The sequence below is a fragment of the Pholcus phalangioides genome, unplaced genomic scaffold (assembly GCF_987345545.1).
Source record: "Pholcus phalangioides strain wild (caught in Gottingen) unplaced genomic scaffold, Ppha-v1.0 ptg000014l_1, whole genome shotgun sequence".
Classification (NCBI taxonomy): domain Eukaryota; kingdom Metazoa; phylum Arthropoda; class Arachnida; order Araneae; family Pholcidae; genus Pholcus; species Pholcus phalangioides.
In genome coordinates this window covers 27,598,141-27,620,233 of record NW_028301607.1, presented here as the reverse complement: position 1 = coordinate 27,620,233, position 22,093 = coordinate 27,598,141, and the positions used below count along the sequence as shown (strand labels likewise).

At 41.1% G+C, this 22,093-nt stretch overlaps 1 protein-coding gene and 1 pseudogene across 2 annotated transcripts in view; both read left to right on the top strand.

The window, feature by feature from the left end:
- Positions 1–6,849, top strand: part of LOC149078390 (uncharacterized) — a 36,413-nt gene extending 29,564 nt beyond the window's left edge. The window contains exon 6 of one of the 2 annotated variants that reach the window (XM_089242039.1): positions 1,703–6,849. In XM_089242039.1, coding sequence (XP_089098165.1) covers positions 1,703–2,869 — 1,167 coding nt within the window. In that variant the 3' untranslated portion in view covers positions 2,870–6,849. The remainder of the gene's footprint in view (positions 1–1,702) is intronic. The other variant, XM_089242040.1, reaches the window with a different exon arrangement.
- Positions 6,850–9,123: 2,274 nt separating this feature from the next.
- On the top strand, positions 9,124–19,869 carry LOC149078389 (protein argonaute-2 pseudogene; annotated as a pseudogene).
- The last annotated feature ends 2,224 nt before the right edge of the window (positions 19,870–22,093 follow it).

The window sequence follows — 22,093 nt, the reverse complement described above, 5'->3', positions numbered from 1 at the left end:
ATTTCAAAAACAATGTATTGTTCTTTAAATGGCTGCATAAAAATCTATGTGGGGCCAGAGACAGGCTTAAATATTTAGCAGCCCGGTGAAAAAACAACTTTGTGCCCCCCCCCCCCCCACCTAAAATGAGGTTTTTCAATCCCTCAGTGTCCATGAACACCCTGGTACATGCCAGGTTTACATTGGCACCCGAGAATGAATATCAAACTACTATTTTATGGTCATAAAAAAAAACATCAGCAATAAATTTGGACAATAGTGCCTGCTGCTCAGCTAAAAAATTGCAAGTGTACCCCAAGGCACTTAAAGGTTGGGGGCGCTGTTGAGGCTAGACAACCGATTATCTACTCAGGGCTGCAAATTGATATTCTTTCAGCTGGGCAAGCATGCATTATGTCTCCCTTGTGTAATTTTGAATAATTTTAAAAGGACAATTTAGTGGCCCTTTGGTCCAGCAACCTGTACATTAGATCCACCTGCATTATTCTGGCTTGGGAAGGGGATGTTCTGCGAAAACCCTAGGCCAGAGGGTTCGATGCTTGAATTTTAGATGCGTCGGCATAGCCCCCACAACCTTCAGCAGAGCCCCCTAGGCTAGGATCTTTGGTGGGCCCTTCATTGTAAATTTATAGTATGAAAAACAAAAAGTGATAAGAATCGTCTTGGGCTGGAGCCCTGTCAGTCCCCCTCCCGTGCGGGGGCCGTTGGTCTTGGACAGAATTTTAAGCTATTTGCTTTGTGAAGTCAAATGTGAAAAACGTTATGGTTAAAATGTAAGCAAAGTATTTTTATCCCATTTTGCAACCTGGTGTGGCCGCACCCTTTGCACCTGCTTAAGTGTGTAGCCCTGTGTGTGGCACTTATTCAAAATTATTCAAAATGGCATTAATTCAAAATTGCTGTAGATTTATAAAGAATGCAGTATAATTATTCATGTGTCTAGGAACTAAACATTTAATGAATGATGTTTTCTGAAAATGTTGGATAAACAATGACTTCAGATTTGCCAGTGTGAAATGAACGTTTTTCATAATGTTGATTTGGGAAAAAAAATGGATTATGTTACAATAGAATCTTTTTTACCGGTCGAATTAAGGTTTGAATTGATTTTCTCTAATTTTTTGTTTTTTTGTTTTTGTTATTTCCTGTCCTGATCCTTTAATTTAAAGATATCAACCATAAAATTCATGAAAAAAAATTTTCTTGTATGTTTTCTAGTCTTGCCGATGTCCATAGAAACAACATTGAAATCAAAACAAAAAAAATTAAATTTTATTCATCCTTAAAAATAGGTGATTTAAAAAAAAAATCAAGTTTATGTGCCCATAAGTGTTTTTGTTTTGCAAATTAAGTTTGGAATCTCATGCATTCAGGAAAAGAAAAGTGCTTTCATGTAAGAAAAATATTTTTTTGCAGTTAATAAAACTGAACATTGGCCATTAAAAGGTTAATTTTATAATGAAGTCCAAAAAAAGCTCTACTATGAGGATTCATTTACACAAAATTTATCTCTCTCTTTGACTGTTCATACACTTGTCAGCACCTTATTGACAAATTTTTTCGAATGATAAAATATAAGGTGCTGGATTATATGCCACTCTTACAATTTAGCGGTGACAATAGGATTTAATAATAGAATTAATTCTTTGGTGCTGTAGAATATCTACTTATGATGATATGGATATGATTTTTTTCTTTTCAGGATACAAGTATTTCTAACCACCAAAAACCACAAAAAACATTGCAACCACCACCACCACCACAGCCAGTGATTGCTCCAGTGAAAGAAGCAAAGGCTGCTCCAAAGGAACAAGAAACCAAAGAACCCAAAACAAAGCTTCCTAAAGCTGAAAAGGAACAAAAGGCAGGAACCAAACGTCCCTTGACACCGGAGGTGACAAACCACCATTCTAACGCTTCTGTTTCAACTCCTGTTTTAGAGAAGAAACGAAAGCATGCCACATCTTCTGGTGGCACCGGCAAAAAGACTTCTGATTCTAATAGCAATAAGGCAGAGAAGACCAAGGAGAAGAAGGAGAAGGTCAAGATCAAGTCATCATCGTCGTCCTCCTCTTCTAGTCTCACCAGCAAGAAAGATAAACACAAAAGCTCTACTCATAGCAAGTCAACCAATGCCAGCAGCACTAGTCACAAACTTCCATCATCTCCACCAGATGTGTTCTCTCAGTCACAGAATGCGGACTCTAATGGCACCAAGCCATTTTTAAAATCGGAAGACAGTTCCAGTAACACCCCACATTCCAGTGCGCCAGTCTTGTCACCCATTGAAAAGTCGTTATCGCCCCCCACTCAAGAACTAGACAATGACTTCTTGAATTTGTCTTCTGATGAGGATAATATTGCTCCTGCCCGCTCCAAAGAAAAGCTCCAAAATTCCTCGGCTGGCGGAGGCAGTAGTAACCACCATTCGGACGACTTTGAAAACAGCAGCAGCAATCACGCTTTCCCTGACAGGCCATCATCGCGAGCTTCTGGCAAGAGCAACTCTTCTATGAAGCCAAAGAAATCCCCAACGAAGAATCACAAGACTAACGCAAAGCATAGTAACAGTAGCAGTCCTGCAGCTGTCATGAAAGAGAACCATGTTAACAGTCCTAGCTCCAGTGCTGCTGATAGTCCCAAGTCTCCAAAGCTGCCAGCAAAAACATTAGATTCGGATTACCACCAGGAGTTGGTGGACCTTCAGAAAAAAATTATGGCCATCAACGACCAGCACCAGCTCCAAAAAATCGTGGATGTCATTGAAAAGACTGGGAAATTCAGTATTACCACCAGTAGCTTTGACTTTGACCTGTGCAGTCTTGATATCGGCACTGTGAGGCAGCTCAAGAATTGCTTGTCTATGTAGCGAACTGTGATATACAGGGTCCTTCAGAATGAAACAGTTATATCTTGAGAATTTGAAAAGAAAACTAAACAATATGCATGACTCTGTAATTAAAATTCTAAAACAGCACGTTTTCTTGATCATTTCAGGTATTTTCCATGCAAAAGACAACAACGTCAAAACGAAAACTTTGCAAAAATAGTTTTGACGATTCGTACTTATCACAGATAGATTACTAAAAAGTGTGAATTCTTCTCCAAGCATCCCAACTTTTTTCTTCAAAAGTTTTCTGTCGAGTGTTTCACGTCAGTATATGTAAATTGAATATATATTTAAAAAAATTGCCTGCGCATTCGTGCCTATCAAATATCTCAGTACAAAACAAGCTTCATGTACAAAATTCATTCTGTAGTTTTGACAGGGAGAAAATTGCTATATTTAAATACCCTTTTCTCCTGGTCAAAGGAAAGTTTGTTTATGAAAATGTTATGAATTTCTATGGTTCATTTCTCAGTGATATTTACTTGCCACCATCTCTTGTTTATGATAATATTATCTCTATTTAAAAGAATGCATCGACAACCTAGATAAGCAGAGTTTTACCGTAATTATGCAGAAAGAATATATGCTTGTGCTATTGAAAATGGCAAGAGACAGTTCTTATTTTGTAGTGTTTTGAACTCTAATCTATTTTGGCAAATTTAGGTTTCCCTGTGACTATAGGAACATTCATCTTTGGAAATTTCAATGGTATATTATTCACAGATGATAAACCAAGATTTATCTTTTTATATTCTTTCTAGCAAAGTTTTGAGCTCTCTTAAATTTATTTCTTATTGAAAAAAACCTAACTTCGGTATTTATCAAGGGGAAAAAAATATTTTGTGACTTGGATATATGTGAAATGTTACTTTGTTTTTCTCGAAAAAACATATTGTTGCTCGATGATCTACAAGTAAATAATATTTCTTAACATGGCCATGGGAGTCTTGACAAGTTTGGCTAACTTTAAATTAAATTGATACGTTCCAAATGCTTAATGTAGACTGATTTGCATGATTGTTTGTGGTGGTCAGTTCCAGGGAGTGAAAAAGTTCATATTCTTTCACTTAAAAAATAGCCGTCATGACTTATGTCCTCAATCATCATATAAAAATCACTTATTCTCCAAGATTTAACTGTTTTCATTTTGCAACTAGTGGGGTGTTGATATTTTTGTCTTTGCTAGTCATCTGTTTTCCCTGTCTGGCTTCTGCTCGGAAAACTTAGGTATGCCATTCCAATGTTGAGGCTTTCATTGTTATGCATGTATGAGGTAGCATAACGTTTTGCTCCAGGCTAACTCGAACTTTCTGGATGCATGAGGTAGAACTTCATGGGTACTGTTATTGAAAATTAGGTTGATGATCCAACTATATCCCTTCAGAACTGAAGTTTAAAACATTCCTCGAGTTGAAAAAACAAAGGCTATAAAACAAAGTTTTGTTATTTAATGAGAAAGAATTGAAATGCATAGCATATTTTGATTGGCTGCTGCTCAATATGTCTTTCCTTGTTTTATGTTTAGTAGAAACCTAGTTTCTGAAACAGGACGTAAGTATGCATGGGTAATGTCAGCCCTCTCCCAGGCCTCATTGGCCCTGTAAAGATATCATTACCCTGGATGTAGAGGTTAATATATATTTTTTCAATTATTATACTGTACCACTACTGATATAAACTTCTAACTTGTGACATCATGAAATAGACTTACTGCTGCTTTTCCAGAAGAAACGTGCTGGCAATTTTGTTTTCTTTGGAATCGGTACAATTCTCTGTAGAATTTCTGTCACTGATAACATTGCTGTTTAAACCACTCTCAATTTTGAATCCTTCCACTCTACTTTTAGAAATGAAATGTACCAATTATTATAAATTTGCTTTACAGTATTGATAAAATTTCTAAAAATTTTTATTTCAGGATAGGATTTTTGGCTTTCTTTTTTTCCAGTATTTAAACTTCACTCTACATATTGACAGTTGCTATCAAACAAGGGTCTCAAACTCCCAGCGAATATACTTGTTTGTTTCTCCCCCCCCCCCCTACAAATTCTATTTGTGCCATAATTATTCATATGTAGTCATGTGACAAAGATAATACAAATATTTTCTTTGCACGAGTCTTTATTTCTATGTAGATTTCCCCAGTACTGTATATGATTTATCAAATATGTGCATTGTATGATGTCTGTATGTGAGTGAATTTGATTTGTGTGGACCAGGTCAAGTGTAATTTGAGGTTTTTATTATTCCATCTGATTCGACCAAACTTTCCAATTGTTTGTAAATTTTGATTTATAATTATTTTTTAGTGCAATTATATCAGATATATCAGATGGTTTCATGCAAAGAGGGTCCAAAAGAAATTGAAATTCTATAGTTCTGAGATTGAAGTAAACTATGAAAAATGATTAGCGGGAAGAGGGAAAATTCAATCGAAACAATGCAATAAAATTTTCTTCTCTCTTTATTTTACTAGAAAATTTTCCCTGTGACATTCAAATAAAATTCACAGAGATATAGATGACTGAAACTCTTCGATTTTCTTTTTTTTCTTGTTATTAGAAGTCTTGAAAAATTTTCAACGCTGCAGTTCTAGGATGCAAATAGTGGTAAAGAAAGTCAAGAAGTGTTCAATTACTGATTACCTTGGTGAATCCTTTATTTTTGACTTTTTGCCATATTTTTAGGTAGACTTATTGAAAAAGTCCTGAAAATTTCTGAGACAGTGTTTCAGCTTGTGAAAAGTAGGGAAAAATTTTTAGACTACAATTCGCAGAGATATCGGTGATTGAAATGTTTCGATTTTTGCCACTCTTATAAGTCGAAAATATTTTGGGATGGCTACTTTGTGTCAGAAATCAAGAATAAAATTCCCTGAGATATCAGTATTTGAAATTCTTTGATTTTTTTTATCACTTTTCACATTTCTATAGGTCTTTTATTGAGAGTAGAATTATTCTACTCTCAATAAAAGTATAAATATATTATTGGTTGAATTTTTCAAATTTTATAAAAGAACTTTTAGAAAACTTTTATAGTGTAATACCGGCCTAAGGCTGGCATTATACTATAAAAGTTTGATAAAAGGTCTTTTATGAAACTTGAAAAAAAACAACCAATAAACCTATTGGTTACATTCACTCGAATGTAACTGATGTGCTTATTGGTTGCATTTTCAAGTTTTATAAAAGAACTTTTCTAAAACTTTTACAGTGTAATCCCGGCTTAATAGACTTTTTTTTAACATTAGGAGTCGTATGAAAATTGAAATTTTCATATATGCCTCCCCTTCCCCCAATTATTATTTTATGGTTTCACTAGGTGCCATTCCTTCTTATCGAAGGTTAATTTTTCATATTTTTCTTCCGATTTTAGTTTTTTGGCCGGGATTACACTATGAATGTTTGATAAATATCTTTTAGAAAACTTGAAAAATGCAACCAATAAGCATTTCAGTTACATTCCAGCAAATGCAAACCGATACCCTTATTGGCTGCATTTTTCAAGTTTTATGAAAGGACTTTTTACCAGACTTTTCTAGTGTAATCCTGGCCTTATTCCTTTTTGGATATTCTTCATGCTCTCATATATCTCGTGAAACTTATTATTTCTAAATCCCGATTTCGAAAATTATATAAGATTAAATTATTTTTGTGCTTGGATGTAGCGTGTAAATTGATTTTGTAACATGTTCGTTGTTTGTATTTTGTTATTCCCTGGTCCACAAAAAATAATATATATATATATATTATACATACGAGTATATTTATTTATCGTATATGTCCAACGTTCTTTGTTTTTTTGTGGTTGTTATCCCTCCCCTTTTCCTTAACTGAGATTTAAAAAGAGATATTTTGTTTCTGACTTCTCTTTAAGAGTATCACTGATGTAAGTACGAAATAAATTTAATAATTAGTGATTTAAATTAATTCAATGGAGGAATAAATCCATGGATCTACTACTATATTGGATGATTATTCAAATGTTCACAATTTTTTAACAAATATCCGTTTGTTGAATACAAGTAAATAGTACAGTGAAATCTCTATATAATGATACAACGTGGACCACCAAAAATTATTGTTGTAGAGGGATTATCATTATATCGAGAGGTAGCAGTTTAATATTAGACTATAGGCAGGGCTCCCACTTGTCTTACATTTTGGTAAAATGCCCAACTTTTTTTCCTACTTTCTAGTTTTTGTCCTACTTTTTTTACCAAATCCTATCAGCAAAATTTGTATGATTTTAATGGAGGAGGGAATCATCAATATTATGCCAAGTAATACACATGATGTAGATTGCAATTAATGATTCTGCCAAAACAGAAATTGTATCGTTTCAAGGTTATTTGGGGGTTGTATGTGGGCATTTGGTTTGTTAACTTCTCTTTTGCTTAGTTTGAAGGTTCAACAAGTAGAGTAGTCATTAAAAACTTCTGTGTCTGGATGGAAAAAATAATTTTGTATTTAGTACTTCATGGTCTTGGACAGTAAAATCAATATTCATCATTCAATATCATAGTCCACATTTTGTGTATAGGTGAAACGACAGTTTGCATTATAAAGCAGTTAGTTAAATAGGCCTATTCTAGGTTTGGTGATTCTGATGCTACCCAATAGCATCCAATTGTCTTCTGTATTTTCAGGGCATGCAGAGGCATAAACAATATTTGCAAAGCTCTGCAAAGAGCTAGAAATGAAAGTGCTTCATTTGTCAAAAACGATGACACTGGCATTGAACAGTAACATTTAAACAAATCCTTTTAAAAAAGGGAGGAACGGACAAAGCGGTAGAATCATTCATCCGGTTCACCTTTACTTATTATTTACATTGGACCTTGTAATTCACACAATTTGTACTATGCTTTTGAAAGTGAAGCTCCAAACAGCATCATTCTTAAACTTACATGTCTACATAATTTGCTAGTCATGGAAGAAGATAGTTGATAGACTGGATTGTGGAAGACTCCAAAAAAGAATGTAATTTATATCATGAGGAAAGACGAAATCTGTGGTTGCTAATACTCTGTTTTGTTCCCGAGTGGTGCAGTGGTAAGATGCTCGTCTTCCACTATGAAGGTTGCCGTCAAGGTCCACGGGTTCGAATCCAGCCTTATAACTTTAGCTATATAAGTTCTTTATATCTAATGTATGTTTATATCTTCTGTGGAAATCGCTGTATGGCGATATATGGCCAGAGTTGGTGTGCGGTAAAGTAAGTATCCTGTTTTGGGCCCAAATTGTTTTTGTAACCAAGTTATTTCTGTCATTACGTTTTGACTCCAGTCAATATTATAGGTTACTGAAATAGTTTTTTGATAGTTAATATATTTTTTTTAATTTTTTAAAAATAAAATACATAGTTTGATAGATTTTTTTACTATGCAATGATTATATTGTGTGGTCGAGGGGGCGTCCTACTTTTTCTAATTTTTTGAGTGGGAGCCCTGCTATAGACATTTCCAAACAAGACTTGGAAAAACATAATTTTAGGGGGATTTATCGTTGTATCGAGATTTCACTGAAATTGTATAGAAGGTTAATTTTACCTTGGAAAGATGCAGCCCTTACGCTCATGAGGTGTATAAGATTCGTTTCTATGAGGAGCGAAAGATGTGCTGGAACCCGGGGGGTCTGTTGACGTCCCTTTGAGAGTTCCATGTTTCATTTTTTTATACACATATTATTTATTATAAATATATTAAATATATATTTACCATATTTAATTTTTGATATTTATTAATTTTATTAAGAACCAGGGCCGTCATTTCAACTTTTTCCGGGGGGGGGGGGGGAGCAAAGACATGTACTCAATGTATGTATGTATATATATTTGTATATATACATATATATCATTTTTAGTGTATTTTCAAAAGCCACCCCCAAATGACGGGCCTGTTAAGAACATTCTAATTAAACACTATTTATTACTACACTAACACTAATTATTCGCTATGCTAATTGTACACTAATTACAGAAGAAGCTCTCCTAACGGGCACCTCTCTGATCCCCGGTCTCGTAGAATAAGGCTTTAATGTATTTCACTCCCAAATCCGCCAGCAAAATCCGCCAAACTTAATTTTCTTTAAAACTCTAATTCATTCATTTTTGTTCATAAATTGAGAATTTATCATATTTAACGGTTATTATGTATATAATCCCATACTCGTATGGTAAATATGGTAATCCGTCAATTATACTTGATTAACTGAACATAACTATGCTTCGGGATGGTGATGCCGAATGGTAATGTTGGTTTTGTTTGCGTATGTTGGTACATGTGAAAGTCATTATAATAAGACTGATAATAGTTTTTGTTTTTTTTCTCTTCACATTTACTTTATTTTCTGTTGTAAAATACGTGCTGATAAAAATAATTAATTGGTTTAATGAAGAGAAGAAAAGTTATAAATGTTTTCATATTCATCATCAGACTTTTCAACTTTATTTGGGAATTATGCATAATCGCAGGTAAAAAGTATTGAAATTTAATCAAACTTTCTTTATCCAGGGAATTGGTGATTATGTATTATCACCGTACCGGTATTCTCTTTTGTGCACACAGCAACACATGCATTTTAACATTAAAATTTATAAGTAACCAATTGCGACTGAAGACAAACGTCGTATAAATGTGGAAGTTGTATAAACGAGTTCCACTGTACATCGTGCCTCGCCATTAGCGGTCACAATTTTTGGTCCCATGGGTGCCCATTATCGAGAGGTTCTACTGAATTTTTATATTATTCACATGTTATTGTTACTTAATTTGTAATGTAATAAATATTAATGCATTAATACAGTCGAACCCCCGCCCCCGAATTAACGAATCAGATAAAACCCACATTTTCATTCGTTATATCGGAGTCTATTAATTTAGTGTTAATACATATTTAATTATCATTAAAATGTATAATTAGGGAAGTTACCACTTTCTTTTTATTTTTAAATGATTAATCCCCACAGAAATTTCAAATTATTAAATATTACTTGAACGGTGGTGTGAGCAGGGCTGTCTCAAAAGCATCTTGTATCTCCCCCCCCCCCCCCTCCACTTGGCCAGAAATGATCGCGTACCAATTAGCATGCGTAAATATGAACCAGAACTTATTTTCATAAGCCCCCCTCGTCCGGACCGTGCCTAAATGGGCTCATGCGTTAAGACGGTCGATAGGATAACACATACATGCTCAACCCATAGCCGTCGGATGGGGCCCGTGATCTTTCGTAAGAATGAACCAAGCAGCACATTTTTGCACATAAGTGGCCCTTGGTATGATTCCGAGTGCCCGAGCGGACCGTGGAACATTGCTAGATCACTTGAGAGCCTTCGGCACAGTTACAGACAGCTTGAGTAATCCGTGATACAGTTACAGAGCACTCAAGCTGTTGGCGACACATTTATAGATCACTTAACCCCTTTACGGTCACAGACGTAATATTGCGTTCAAACACCAGTGGAATGAATTCAAACAAGTTCTCTGTTTCTTTTCCTCTCTCTCTTCACCATCGCGAAAAGCTTTATAGTAATCCTATATTACCTAGAGAAGTTTCTTTCTATTCTCCTGTTAATGATTTTTTTTCTCATATGTGTCTTTCTACTATGTACATGTAAGAGCGGAAGATGAAGTTGGTTTCCTGTGGTTCCCAACTTCGAGGCACAAATGCGAGCCTCAATCTCCCCATTAAAAAAGTCTCGCCACAGAGAGCAACAGGCCTACAACGATAAATTATTCAATCATTTCACTTCACTCATAGTTAGAAAAGCTGGAGGCAGATGGCAGCACTCACTACATATAACAAACATTACACAGAAACAAACTTCACGTCAGGTTTCACTACACATGCACGCATGTACCAATTCGTTAGAGGTTCCACAGAGGAATATGAACGAGGTTCAATAGTAGCAGGGGTGGGAACTCTGCGCCAATTGCGCCGCACTGCGCCAAAATTAACATCTTGCGCCATCCTGCTCCAATAGTATATTTTCGTATTTTTCTGCGCCAAATAGTTTTTTGCTGCAGTATGCCGGGAAATTTTTTTTTTCCTGCTTGCCGCGAAACGATTCTTTCCGAGAAGAGGACGTTTTATTCCACTTAAACTATTGCCTTATTTAAACTATCGGGCTTTCCATCGTGAAATCCCGATAATATCTGTGATCGTGCATCTGAAGGTGGTTTGCAATGGTCTTTCACCTTTAAAGCGCAAATGTGAGTCAGTTTCCGCTTTCAAAAAAGTCGCTGCTGGAAGCAGCAGAAATTACGGTAGTCGATCGCCAATGCGTCAAATCCCGATGTTTCGTGAAAAAAAATTTCATTCCGGGAGTAAAAATCGTATGTCCGCTGAATTAAAAATGCTAATTTAGAAACTGCCGAATAACGAGCGTTAAATTGCCAATATCGCCAAATAACGAGTGGCAGATCACCAATCTCGCTAAATAATGAGTGCGGAATTGCCAAACATCGTGTTGATTCTTCCGAAATTCTCTCCCATTTTGCAACAATTTCTTTCCGAGTATAAAAATATTGAAAACTTCTGGAAAAATTTTAGCCCATTTGAACTGCTTCTGTTCTAGACAGCAAATAGTGCCCTCAGTAAGCAAAAATCATCTGAAATAGACTGGTGGGAAATATTTTATCACAGCCGCTCTTTCAAACAAGGAGGCAAAAGCCTGAAACATCAAAAACAAAATACAAGCTGATGAAAAGATGTTTGATGACAAAAGTAGGGTGACCATACATCCCGTATTTCGCGGGACAGTCCCGGTATTTTGACAAAAATGTCCCGGTTTTCCCCGTATTTTACACGAAGCCTGCTTGAATTTTTATTCTCTATTGAAGTCAATTGACATTATTTTTCAACTCAGAAATTATTTTATGATAATTACTACTTTATATGAGAATATTAATCTCCCACATTTGCCATGGTGAACGTTTTTTTTTTCGTGGAATACATTTTAATCCACTGCTGCTTGTAGTAATGCATCATTTCCCGCCATTGTGATTATCCGTAATCTCAACAATATTTGGCAACTTTGTTTGGTTTTGGCGTCGTTTTTGGCGATAATTGGCGATGTCCCGTATTTCCCCGTATTTGGAATCCCGATTTCCCGTATTTCTCTCGAAGAAATATGGTCAGCCTAGACAAAAGGCAGTGCAGTTGTTTTATTTTGAAAAGGGGTGGGAGTTAACGAAAATATTCTTGTCAATTTCTCTGCTCCAATTTATAAATATCTGCTCCAAATCCTGAATTTTGCTGCTCCGAAATGGACTTTGTCACTTCCCACCCCTGTAGTAGTAATAAAACCGCGCAAATACCGATTCTGAGGTGAGACTAGCAAAGCACGGGCATGTTTCTAAGTTCAATATTCGTTGAGATATTTTAATTCACAAATCGGGGGAAAAGTTATGAAAGAACAGCGAAAACACTTACGGACAACGTTCCTTTCTTCCCCCTCAATTATGCTTTCCTCTCCGATGTTTGAATTCGAATATCTCAGCGAATATTGCTCTTGATAACATGGAACTTTTTTTGTAGGCCTCAGGAGATGCCGAGCAACAACTTTCTAATTGAAAGTTAAGAGGACAGGGGGACCGTATAAAAATTTAGATTTTTTTTCTTAAATTTTTATTTTTGCGACACACTGTATTTTCACTCTTGGAACTGGTACAGGGTAATTTTTGAACGGCTTTTGAGCATTTTCTGATGCGGAATCATGCCTCTACGACGGATGGTTGATGAGATAAACGCCTCATTAGCACTTACAGGACACCCTGTATATTCGTTGAATTCCGATCAAAAGGCTGTTGTCTTCCATGTCGGAACATGGCGTAGCGCGATCTCTCTCACCTCGAGAATTCCAAAACAAAAACCCTGGAAATTAAATGAATTAATTCATTATTTAGTTGATGAATATATTTTTTTTCTCGTAGAGATTCGTCGAAACGAGAGCTGAGATTAGTTTACAAACGATACCTGCACTGGACAAAAAAGGTGAGTCTACATTTTCGCTGCTTTATTTACTATCCGTGCAATTTGATGTGTATTTATTTCTCTCCCCACTCGTAGCCTCTCTGTTGAGTCACCTCTAAATATGGCCAATTTTTTTCCAGGTCCGAAGCACCCCCCCCCCCCCCCCCCGTGCAGTAATTGAGGGTGACTCCAGAACCATTTTGGACCGGGCCTTTCTTACTAAATTTATTCATAGTGGGGGAAAAAAATCCATTTCAGCAGATGCACCTACGTGAAGAAGACATTGGGGGGGGGGGGCGAAAGTTGCTGGTCGTCCCGTATATACGGGATTCAAGCGGTATACAGAAGAGGGAGGGGTGCATTGCATTGTTTTTTTTTCCAGAAATTATTGGGGGGGGGGCCTCAAATGGCCTCATCCCTCTAGGTTCTGGCACCTATGGGCTGAACCAGTGTCAACCAGGGCCGTCTTTACTCATGGGCTCGTCCAGGCACAGCTAGGAGTGAGGGGGGGGGGTGTGGTATCCTGATGACGTTTCACAGCATGATCTATAACAGGTTGTCTTTTTTCCAACCTTTGGTCCACGGATCCCCGGGAGTCCGTGAGTACTTTGTAAGGGGTCCGCGGGATCATATTTTCATTTACTGCCATTGCATAAATGACACATTTTGTGTTCTGTGAAATTGTAATTAATTAAATTTCTTATGATATGTTGAAATATACTTTCTGACGCTACGAGGAGGGGTCCGTAGTACAGTGAACTTCACTGCAGTGGATCCGCGACATCAAAAGGCTTAGGAAACTTTACCCAAACTTTTTGTTCTTCGCCACCATCCTTCCTTCTCGAAAAATGTTCTTATCGCTCCTTTCTTTTCCCATGTGGTCTCATAGGATCCTATATTGCACCCATAAGAGTATCATCGCTCCCCCAAAGGGAGCCCACTTAGGGCAATGGTTCTCAAAGTGTGCGCCCGTCACAGGTCAACCTTCGTCATGGTGAGCTTAAGGGCTGTCTTAAGAGCATCATATGGGCCAAACAGGACCAAAATGGCGTATGCGTGCCTGTATATAAAGGGGGTATACTTATATACAGGCACAAGTTGCCACTACCTCCTACAATCTATGTACTGTATATAGGAGGTAGTGGTATTGTCGAGTTTCGTTCTTCCTTGGCGGTATAAGCCAATGTAGCGATGAAGACGCCAAAACGGGAAAGATTTGATACTCAGTCGTCGCCTCGATCGAGGTTCTTGAAAGCATAGAAACAGAAAAGGATCGCGTGACGTAATGTGACGGAGACGTATCAAAGTCCATTCTCGTTATTGGAGGATTTTAATCAGGGGCGTAGCTGCCGAAATTTCTTTTGGGGAGGAGGAGGGGGGACCAAAGTGGCAGAGCATTTGGACTTATGTGTTATTTCATACAAGGCAGGCATTTCCTAACAGTTCGGAGGGGGAATAGACTGTAAGACCAGTCGTGGCCCAGGCTCTGTCCCATGAGGGATATAAGCCCTTTTTACCCCGAAGGGTTGGACCACGCTGGAGAGAAGGGGAGGGGGGAATAGACTGGTCTTTTCTCCTCTCGCTACGGTCTGGAGTTATATGGCAATTTGTTATGGTGGAATCTATTAGTTTTTGAGATAATTATGTTATAATAATTATTTTTAATTATATGCAGGATTATCTTATCGAATTATCGAAGATCGTCATCACCATAATCAACAACACGAATCATGTTGGGAGAACGAGGAAGAGGTAAATTGACATTTTTTTTTTGTTTTTTGTTACATTTAAAGTGCTCGATGAGCACTGATTTCCTCGGGGAATCACCCCCACCCCCTGTTCGAAGTGCTTGGTTTAAGCTTTATTTAGAACATACATACTCAACCCATAGCCCGCGGCCCAAATGTGGCCCTCAGATTCATCTGACGTGGTCGTGACCACAAAACCTAATCGGTATATTCCCAGATAACTTGGGTGACCCGTGGAAAATTTACTGACCACTTAAGTGATTTGTATAGCCCATTACAGATAACTTGGGTGACCAGCGGTCCAGTTCCAGGAAATCCCAGGGCCCGTAACACATTATTACATTACTTTAATTACACGTGGCACATTTACATATAATGTAAGGCGGGTTTCCGAAACTGCGCCGCGGTGGCTCTGACAAATGTTTTACGAAGAGATTCTTCGTGAAATTTCTCTGTGGCGCCGCGGGAGGAAAAAGTTTGAGAATCCCTGATTTAAGTGATCCATGACCCATTTACAGATCAATTAAGTGACCCGTGGCACAGTTCCAGATCACTTTGACAATCCGTGTCATGGTTTCATTCCATTTAAGTGGCCCTCGAGACGTTTCCAAACCAATGAAGTGGCTTACACTCTTCAAAAGGTTCATGCTCAAGCCATGACCCGCAGGCCAAATGTGGTTTTTGGAGATATCTCATTTGTGTGTGTGCTGCCTGTAACCTCAAATCTAGTTTCGGAAAAATGAGGCACATTACCAAATAACTCAAGTGATCTGCGATGCAGTTCCACACTACTTAAGAGGTTGGCGGCTGAGTTACAGAGCACTTGAGCGGCCCGCGGCACATTTTGAGATTGCAGATCACTGAAGTGACCCGCGGTAAATTTGCAGATCACTGAAGTGACCCGCGGTACATTTCTTTATCACGTCAACGACCCTTGGCCATGCTAACGGGAATAACGATATTGTTCCGGATAATTTTTCACAAGACTTCGATATAGCAAAACAAAAAGCGGTTCGACGCACAAACACAGATTTATTTACAGAACAGCAATTTACAAGCTAATCAGAGAGCTAACAACGTTCTCGCAAAGATCAATCACAACTGACTCCAATCTCCCTAATCTCGAATCTAGCATCCCTCTTGCGGTCGCCTCATATTCATAGCTCTGGTCGAAACTTCGAGAAAAAGAACATTCCACAAATTTCTATTTCATAGTACCGGGTTTGTGGCGCCACTGTTTGGATGGGCGTAACCTTCTGGAAGCTTCTGTCCAACCCTCCACCAGTTCTTCGTCAATCGCATGCCTTTGCGCAATACCGAAACCGGTACCAACAGATTTTGATATTTCTGAGAGCCATCGAACAAATTGTGCCATCTATCGTGTATAGATCGTAACAGTATCTCCCCATATGTTTCACCACAGAAAAAAATTATTGAAATGCGAAAAAGTTTACTTTCCAAATCGAAAAAACAAATTCTTCTATAGTTTCACCAACACAGCTGGAATCGCACTAAAATGAATTGTCTAGGGTCGGGATAAGAGTGAATGTCACATGAAACGACTCCAATTAGAGATTTCTTACGGAAACCAGAAGCTGATTGGTGATTGCCAACCTACCTACCCCTTAAGCCAACCAGTCCCGGTCTACCCTACTGTATGTTTCATTTGACGAAAAATAAAGGATCGAACTCGCCAAAAATAATGCAATCATTCAGGTGGGGGGGGGGGGGGTCTTGACGGTCGAAACAGCACGTTGACCCATATTTAGGGTGTCCGTACGTCTAGTTTTCTCTTGTGTCCCGTAGCACATCGAAATTAATATTGAAGGTTTTCGCAAAAGTGAAAAAAAAAAAGGCGTGAAACTCCTGCCCTATAATAATCACAGCTTATTTATTTCTTTAGGGAGAGGAAGAGGACGAGCAGCTCCGCAAGTAGTACCAGACCTACCACAACCGGGTGTCCCAGCAGAAGCGGCCCAGCGTTCGTCCAGAGGTAGGGGGAGGTCCAAACGAAGTCTTCCTCCTCCCGAACAGCAACTGCAACAACTCACTATCAGTCCTCCAATCACTGCTCCCGAGAGGATAGGCGACGACTTCTCGATCTCGCCTCCAAAGGAGATCCCCACTTGGTCGATCACCTCGTCGCCGAAGAGACCGCAGCCGGCAGACCCCGCCGACTTCTCGCTCTCACCTCCAAAAGAGAGCCCCACCCGGCCGGACACTCCGTCACCGAAGAGGCCGCAGCCGGCAGACCACAACGACTTCTTGATATCACCCCCAAAGGAGGGCCCCATCCGGCCGGCCACCCCGTCGCCGAAGAGATCGCAGCCGGCAGACCACAACGACTTCTTGATATCACCCCCAAAGGAGGGCCCCACCTGGCCGTTCACCCCGTCGCCGAATAGACCGCAGTGGCCAGACCCCGCGGACTTCTCGATCTCACCTCCAAAGGAGAGCCCCACCCAGGCATTTACCCTGTCACCGAAGAAACCGCAGCCGGCAGATCCCGCCGACCTGGAGAGCATCGGACTGAAGATGTGCTACAAACACGGCGTCGAATCCGAACTGCCCAAGAGACCCGACCGGGGCATCCTTGGGAGGAAGATAATGCTGTGCGTCAACTGGTTCCGCATAAACATACCGAGCGGAAACGTCTACCACTATGACGTCGAGGTCACGAAGACCAGGGCCGGCAACGCCACCGATCCCCGGCTGAGCTCTTCGCCAGGTGACGAGAAGAAATATAGGTGTCTGAACACCCAGCACAACCGGCTCATAATATCTGAGTTGTTCTCCTCACCGGAGCTATCCCAATACTGCCCCGCCTACGACGGGGAGAAGAACATCTATACCAGGCACCCTATAACAGAAGCACCGTTCACGAAAACGGTGACGTTGGGTAGTCAACAGCCCCAGGAGCTCGACAAACAAGGCCCTTCTGAACGTCGCCGAACACCCGAGAGGAAACTCGGAGACATTTACAAAATCACCATGAAACCCGTTCACAAGAAGGGAGGGTGTGGCGACGCCACCACCGGTGGCAAACGAAACTCCGACGGACGTTCGTGCGCCATCAACTTGGACTCGATCCATCTATTCTTCGACGGCAAGACCAGCACCATACCAAGGGAATCCCTGGGGGCGGTGGAGACGGTGCTGCGCTGCACGCCGTGCCTGAAACTGACACCCATAGGACGGTCCTTCTTTTCCGCCCCCACCGACGAGAACAGGTGTCTCATAGGGGGCAAACAAGAGATATGGTTCGGATATCACCAGGGCCTGCGCATAGGGGAATGGGCCGCCATCAACATAGACATTTCCGCCACCGCTTTCTACGTAGAGGGCCCGGTACTCGATTACGTCACGACGATCCTGAAGTTGAGGAAAGCCGACCTCGACAGGAAGCCGCAGCTGGACGACTACGAGGTGATCCGCCTCACCAAGAACCTGAGGAACCTGAGGGTCCGGACGAATTACTTGAGAGGCGCGCAGAGGAAGTACAAGGTCTTCAGGGTGACCAAGGAGCCCGCCAAGAGGCTGACGTTCAGCTTGACGTCAGCTGACGGCGTGGCGGAAACCATCACCGTGTCCGACTACTTCCAGAAGCAGTACGGTTTTCGTCTCAGGTACGGCCATTTCCCCTGCCTGCAGATGCAGCCGGAGTCCAAGAAGGTCTACCTGCCCCTGGAGGCCTGCGAGATCGTAGGGGGTCAGCCGTACAAGAAGATGCTGTCCGACGAGCAGAAGAGGGAGATGATCAAGTTCACCTCTGTGGAACCTAACGACAGGTTCCAGAGGATAGCCGAGATAGTGAAGGACGCGAAGTTCGACGTGGACCCCTGTTGCCAGGCGTTTGGGCTGACCGTCGACACCCGGCCCGTGCAGCTCGAGGGCCGCGTCCTCGAAGCTCCGGGTGTCTGCTTCAGTGACAGGCAGATGGTGGTGCCTAGAGACGGCCAGTGGGACATGAGGAATAGGCAGTTTATGAGACCTGCCGTCATCGAGAAGTGGATCCTGATCAGCTTCTCCAACGACTGCAGCTCCACGGACCTCAAGAACTTCGCCAGGGACCTAGTATCGACGGCGATCGGCCTCGGCATCCAGATAAGAGAGCCGGCTGAAATAAAGCCCATGGAAGGGAGTCATTACAGGGTTGAGAACGTCCTCAGCCTCGCGAAGAGCGTCCACGGAGACTGCATGGTGGTCGTGGTCATCCCGAAGTTGAGCAAGACGTTGTACCCGGAGGTGAAGCAGGTCGCCGAGACGTCGCTGGGGCTGACTACTCAGTGCGTGAAGAGTGACAAGATCGCTTCCAGGAAGCCGTCCATGCTGAGCAACCTGTGCCTCAAGATAAACGCGAAATTTGGAGGCGTCAACAGCTCCCTGAATCAGAACCAGAAGCCGGCCATCTTCAGCAAGCCCGTTATAGTGATCGGCGCCGACGTCACACATTACGGTTCCTCGGATAGGCGCAAGCCGTCCATAGCGGCCATCGTCGGGAGCCTGGATAGCCACCCGGCTCGATACTCGGTCACCTGCAGGATACAGAACGGCGTGGACGACAACAGGAGGCCCGTGGAGATAATCGAGGACCTCAAGTCGATGGTGGTGGAGGTCATGAAAGCCTTCTACAAGAACACAAGGGGAAAAAAACCGGAGAAGATACTGTTCTACAGGGACGGCGTCAGCGAGGGACAGTTCGCGCACGTCAGCGACGTCGAGATCAGGTCGGTGCGGGAGGCCTGCAAGTCCCTTGGTTCGGACTACGAGCCGGGCATAACCTACGTCGTCGTCCAGAAGCGTCACCACACGCGGTTCAAGCCCGTCGACGGCCGTGACGGGTTGGGCAGGACCAGGAACGTCCCTCCCGGCACGACGGTCGACACGGTGGTCGTTCACCCGTGCTGGTTCGACTTCTTCCTGTGCAGCCAGTTTGGTCTCCAGGGGACGAGCCGACCCGCACACTACACAGTGCTCGCCGACGACAACGAGTTCACGTCGGACGAGATACAGAAGCTGACCTACTACCTGTGCTACACGTACACGCGCTGCACGAAGAGCGTGTCGGTGCCCGCTCCCGTGATGTACGCCCACCTGGCCGCATTCAGGGCCAGGCAGCACCTGTACCAGACGGACGACAGCGACGACGGCAGCTGCGCGACCAACGACGACAGCTTCTCGAGCACCATCTCTCAGAGCATGATAGAGAAGATCAATGTCATCGACACCTTGAGAAACTCCATGTATTTTGTATGACGTCATCACCTCGTCTTTCCCCCCCCCCCCACGATGACGTATATATGACGTATATTAGGATAACGGTCATTGCTTGTTATTTTATATTGCATATGTTGTCTATGTTATGGTATTTGTTTTACATCAAGTTCAATATAAAGCTTGCATTAATCGTGAATTCTCATTTTATTTATACGCGTGACGTCATTACAGATTTCTTTATAAAATATGGCAAAGGTGCCGTTTTAAATGCACAGTCAAACTTGGTCGTAACGACACTTTGGCTGTAACAAATTGGAGGTTCGGACTGACTCCCGGTTTACGGAAAATTTAACCATGACATTAAAATTCTAAATCAGAGCAATACTTATAACCATCTTGTAACAAACATGCCAATAAATAGCCTGATACACACTCACTTTGCACATTGCTCGTTTGTCCTCTTGCTCACTCGTTTGCTCATTCGTTCACTCATTCATTCACTAACTTGTTCACTTGCTCACTCGATCATTCATTCACTAACTTGTTCACTTGCTCACTCGATCATTCATTCACTCACTTGCTCATTCACTCGATCATTCATCCACTCACTCAATCGCTCATTCACTGGTTCATTCATTCGTTCATTCACTGGTTCATTCATTCGTTCATTCATTCACTGGTTCATTCATTCGTTCATTCACTGGTTCATTCATTCGTTCATTCATTCACTGGTTCATTCATTCGTTCATTCATTCGGTCATTCGTTCATTCATTCGGTCATTCGTTCATTCACTGGTTCATTCATTCATTCATTCATTCACTGGTTCATTCACCCGTACGTTGATTCATTGGTTCATTCACGCACTGAATCAATCACTCATGCACTCATTCACTTGCTCATTCATTCACGCACTGAATCAATCACTCATGCGCTCATTCACTTGCTCATTCATTCACGCACTGAATCAATCACTCATGCGCTCATCCATTCACGCACTAAATCAATCACTCGTTCGCTCATTCACTTGCTCATTCGTTCACGCACTGAATCAATCACTCGTTCGCTCATTCACTTGCTCATTCGTTCACGCACTGAATCAATCACTCATTCGCTCACGCACTGAATCATTCATTCACGCACTGAATCATTCATTCACGCACTGAATCATTCATTCACGCACTGAATCATTCATTCACGCACTGAATTCATTCATTCATTCACTGGCTCACTAAATCATTCATTCTTACTCGTTTTTCCCCTTTTTGCGCGCTGTGATCAATCGCCGTCGAAATTCCAGAATACAAGATCCCACGTTGATTCCAAGCAGGGCAGATGTTATTCAAACCGTGCTCCAGAATAACATGAAAAAGACAGTCCGAAAAACCACTCTGGAAGAAGGAAACTGCAACATCCATTTTGAGAATACCATTGTTCGCTTACCAACAGCAAATTCCTTGCACTGAAGTGGGGAGAGAGGGGGGATGTTACCTCATCCGTTCAAAAATAAAGTAGCGGGCAGCCCGAAGTATAAATATATACGAATAAAGTCATAGGCAATCCTTAACAAAGCTAACTCTGAAGGTTTTCAGAAATTCCATTGAATGTAATGAAATACAGGTTTTTGGCACAAAGAAAGCATCACCATGCTTCAGGCAAAGGCCGTAAAACAATAAAACTGGTGGGAACAATTCATTCTAGCTATATGACAGGGGAATCAGTATTTGTTCTTTTTTTTCCTTCTGTTTTTGCTTCTTTTAGCGGTTCTGTTTTGGTTGGGGGAAAATTATTGTGGTGGCCTATTTTTTGTCATTATAGTGGCGCCATCTGTTGCGGAAATTGGGTAAAGTGAAGTTATCAAGAAGGCACGCGCAGGCGTCCTCTTTTCTCAGTTTTTGAATCTGATAACCTTAGGCAGACATATTCAGCGGGAGAAGGGCGACAAAATTTGTATAACCTTAAATAAATCCAAATCTGTCGAGGCAATAAGGGACTAGGTTAGTGAATGACCAAAAGAGTCACTTTACAAATTGTTACTTTACCAAAGAGAGAAATTACGAGCACGTGAGTGAGCAAAAGAATGACCTAGATCCTAAAGCAGAGGACTTCAACCTTTTTCCAATGGCGAGCACTGCCTGCATTTCCACCTTCAAAAGAACAGCACTCATACGGCAAGTTTAACATACGAATGCATGAAATGACGGTGATTTCAATCCTAGAATGCAATCCCTCCAACGTGTCTAATTGAAACATTGATCAAGTGCT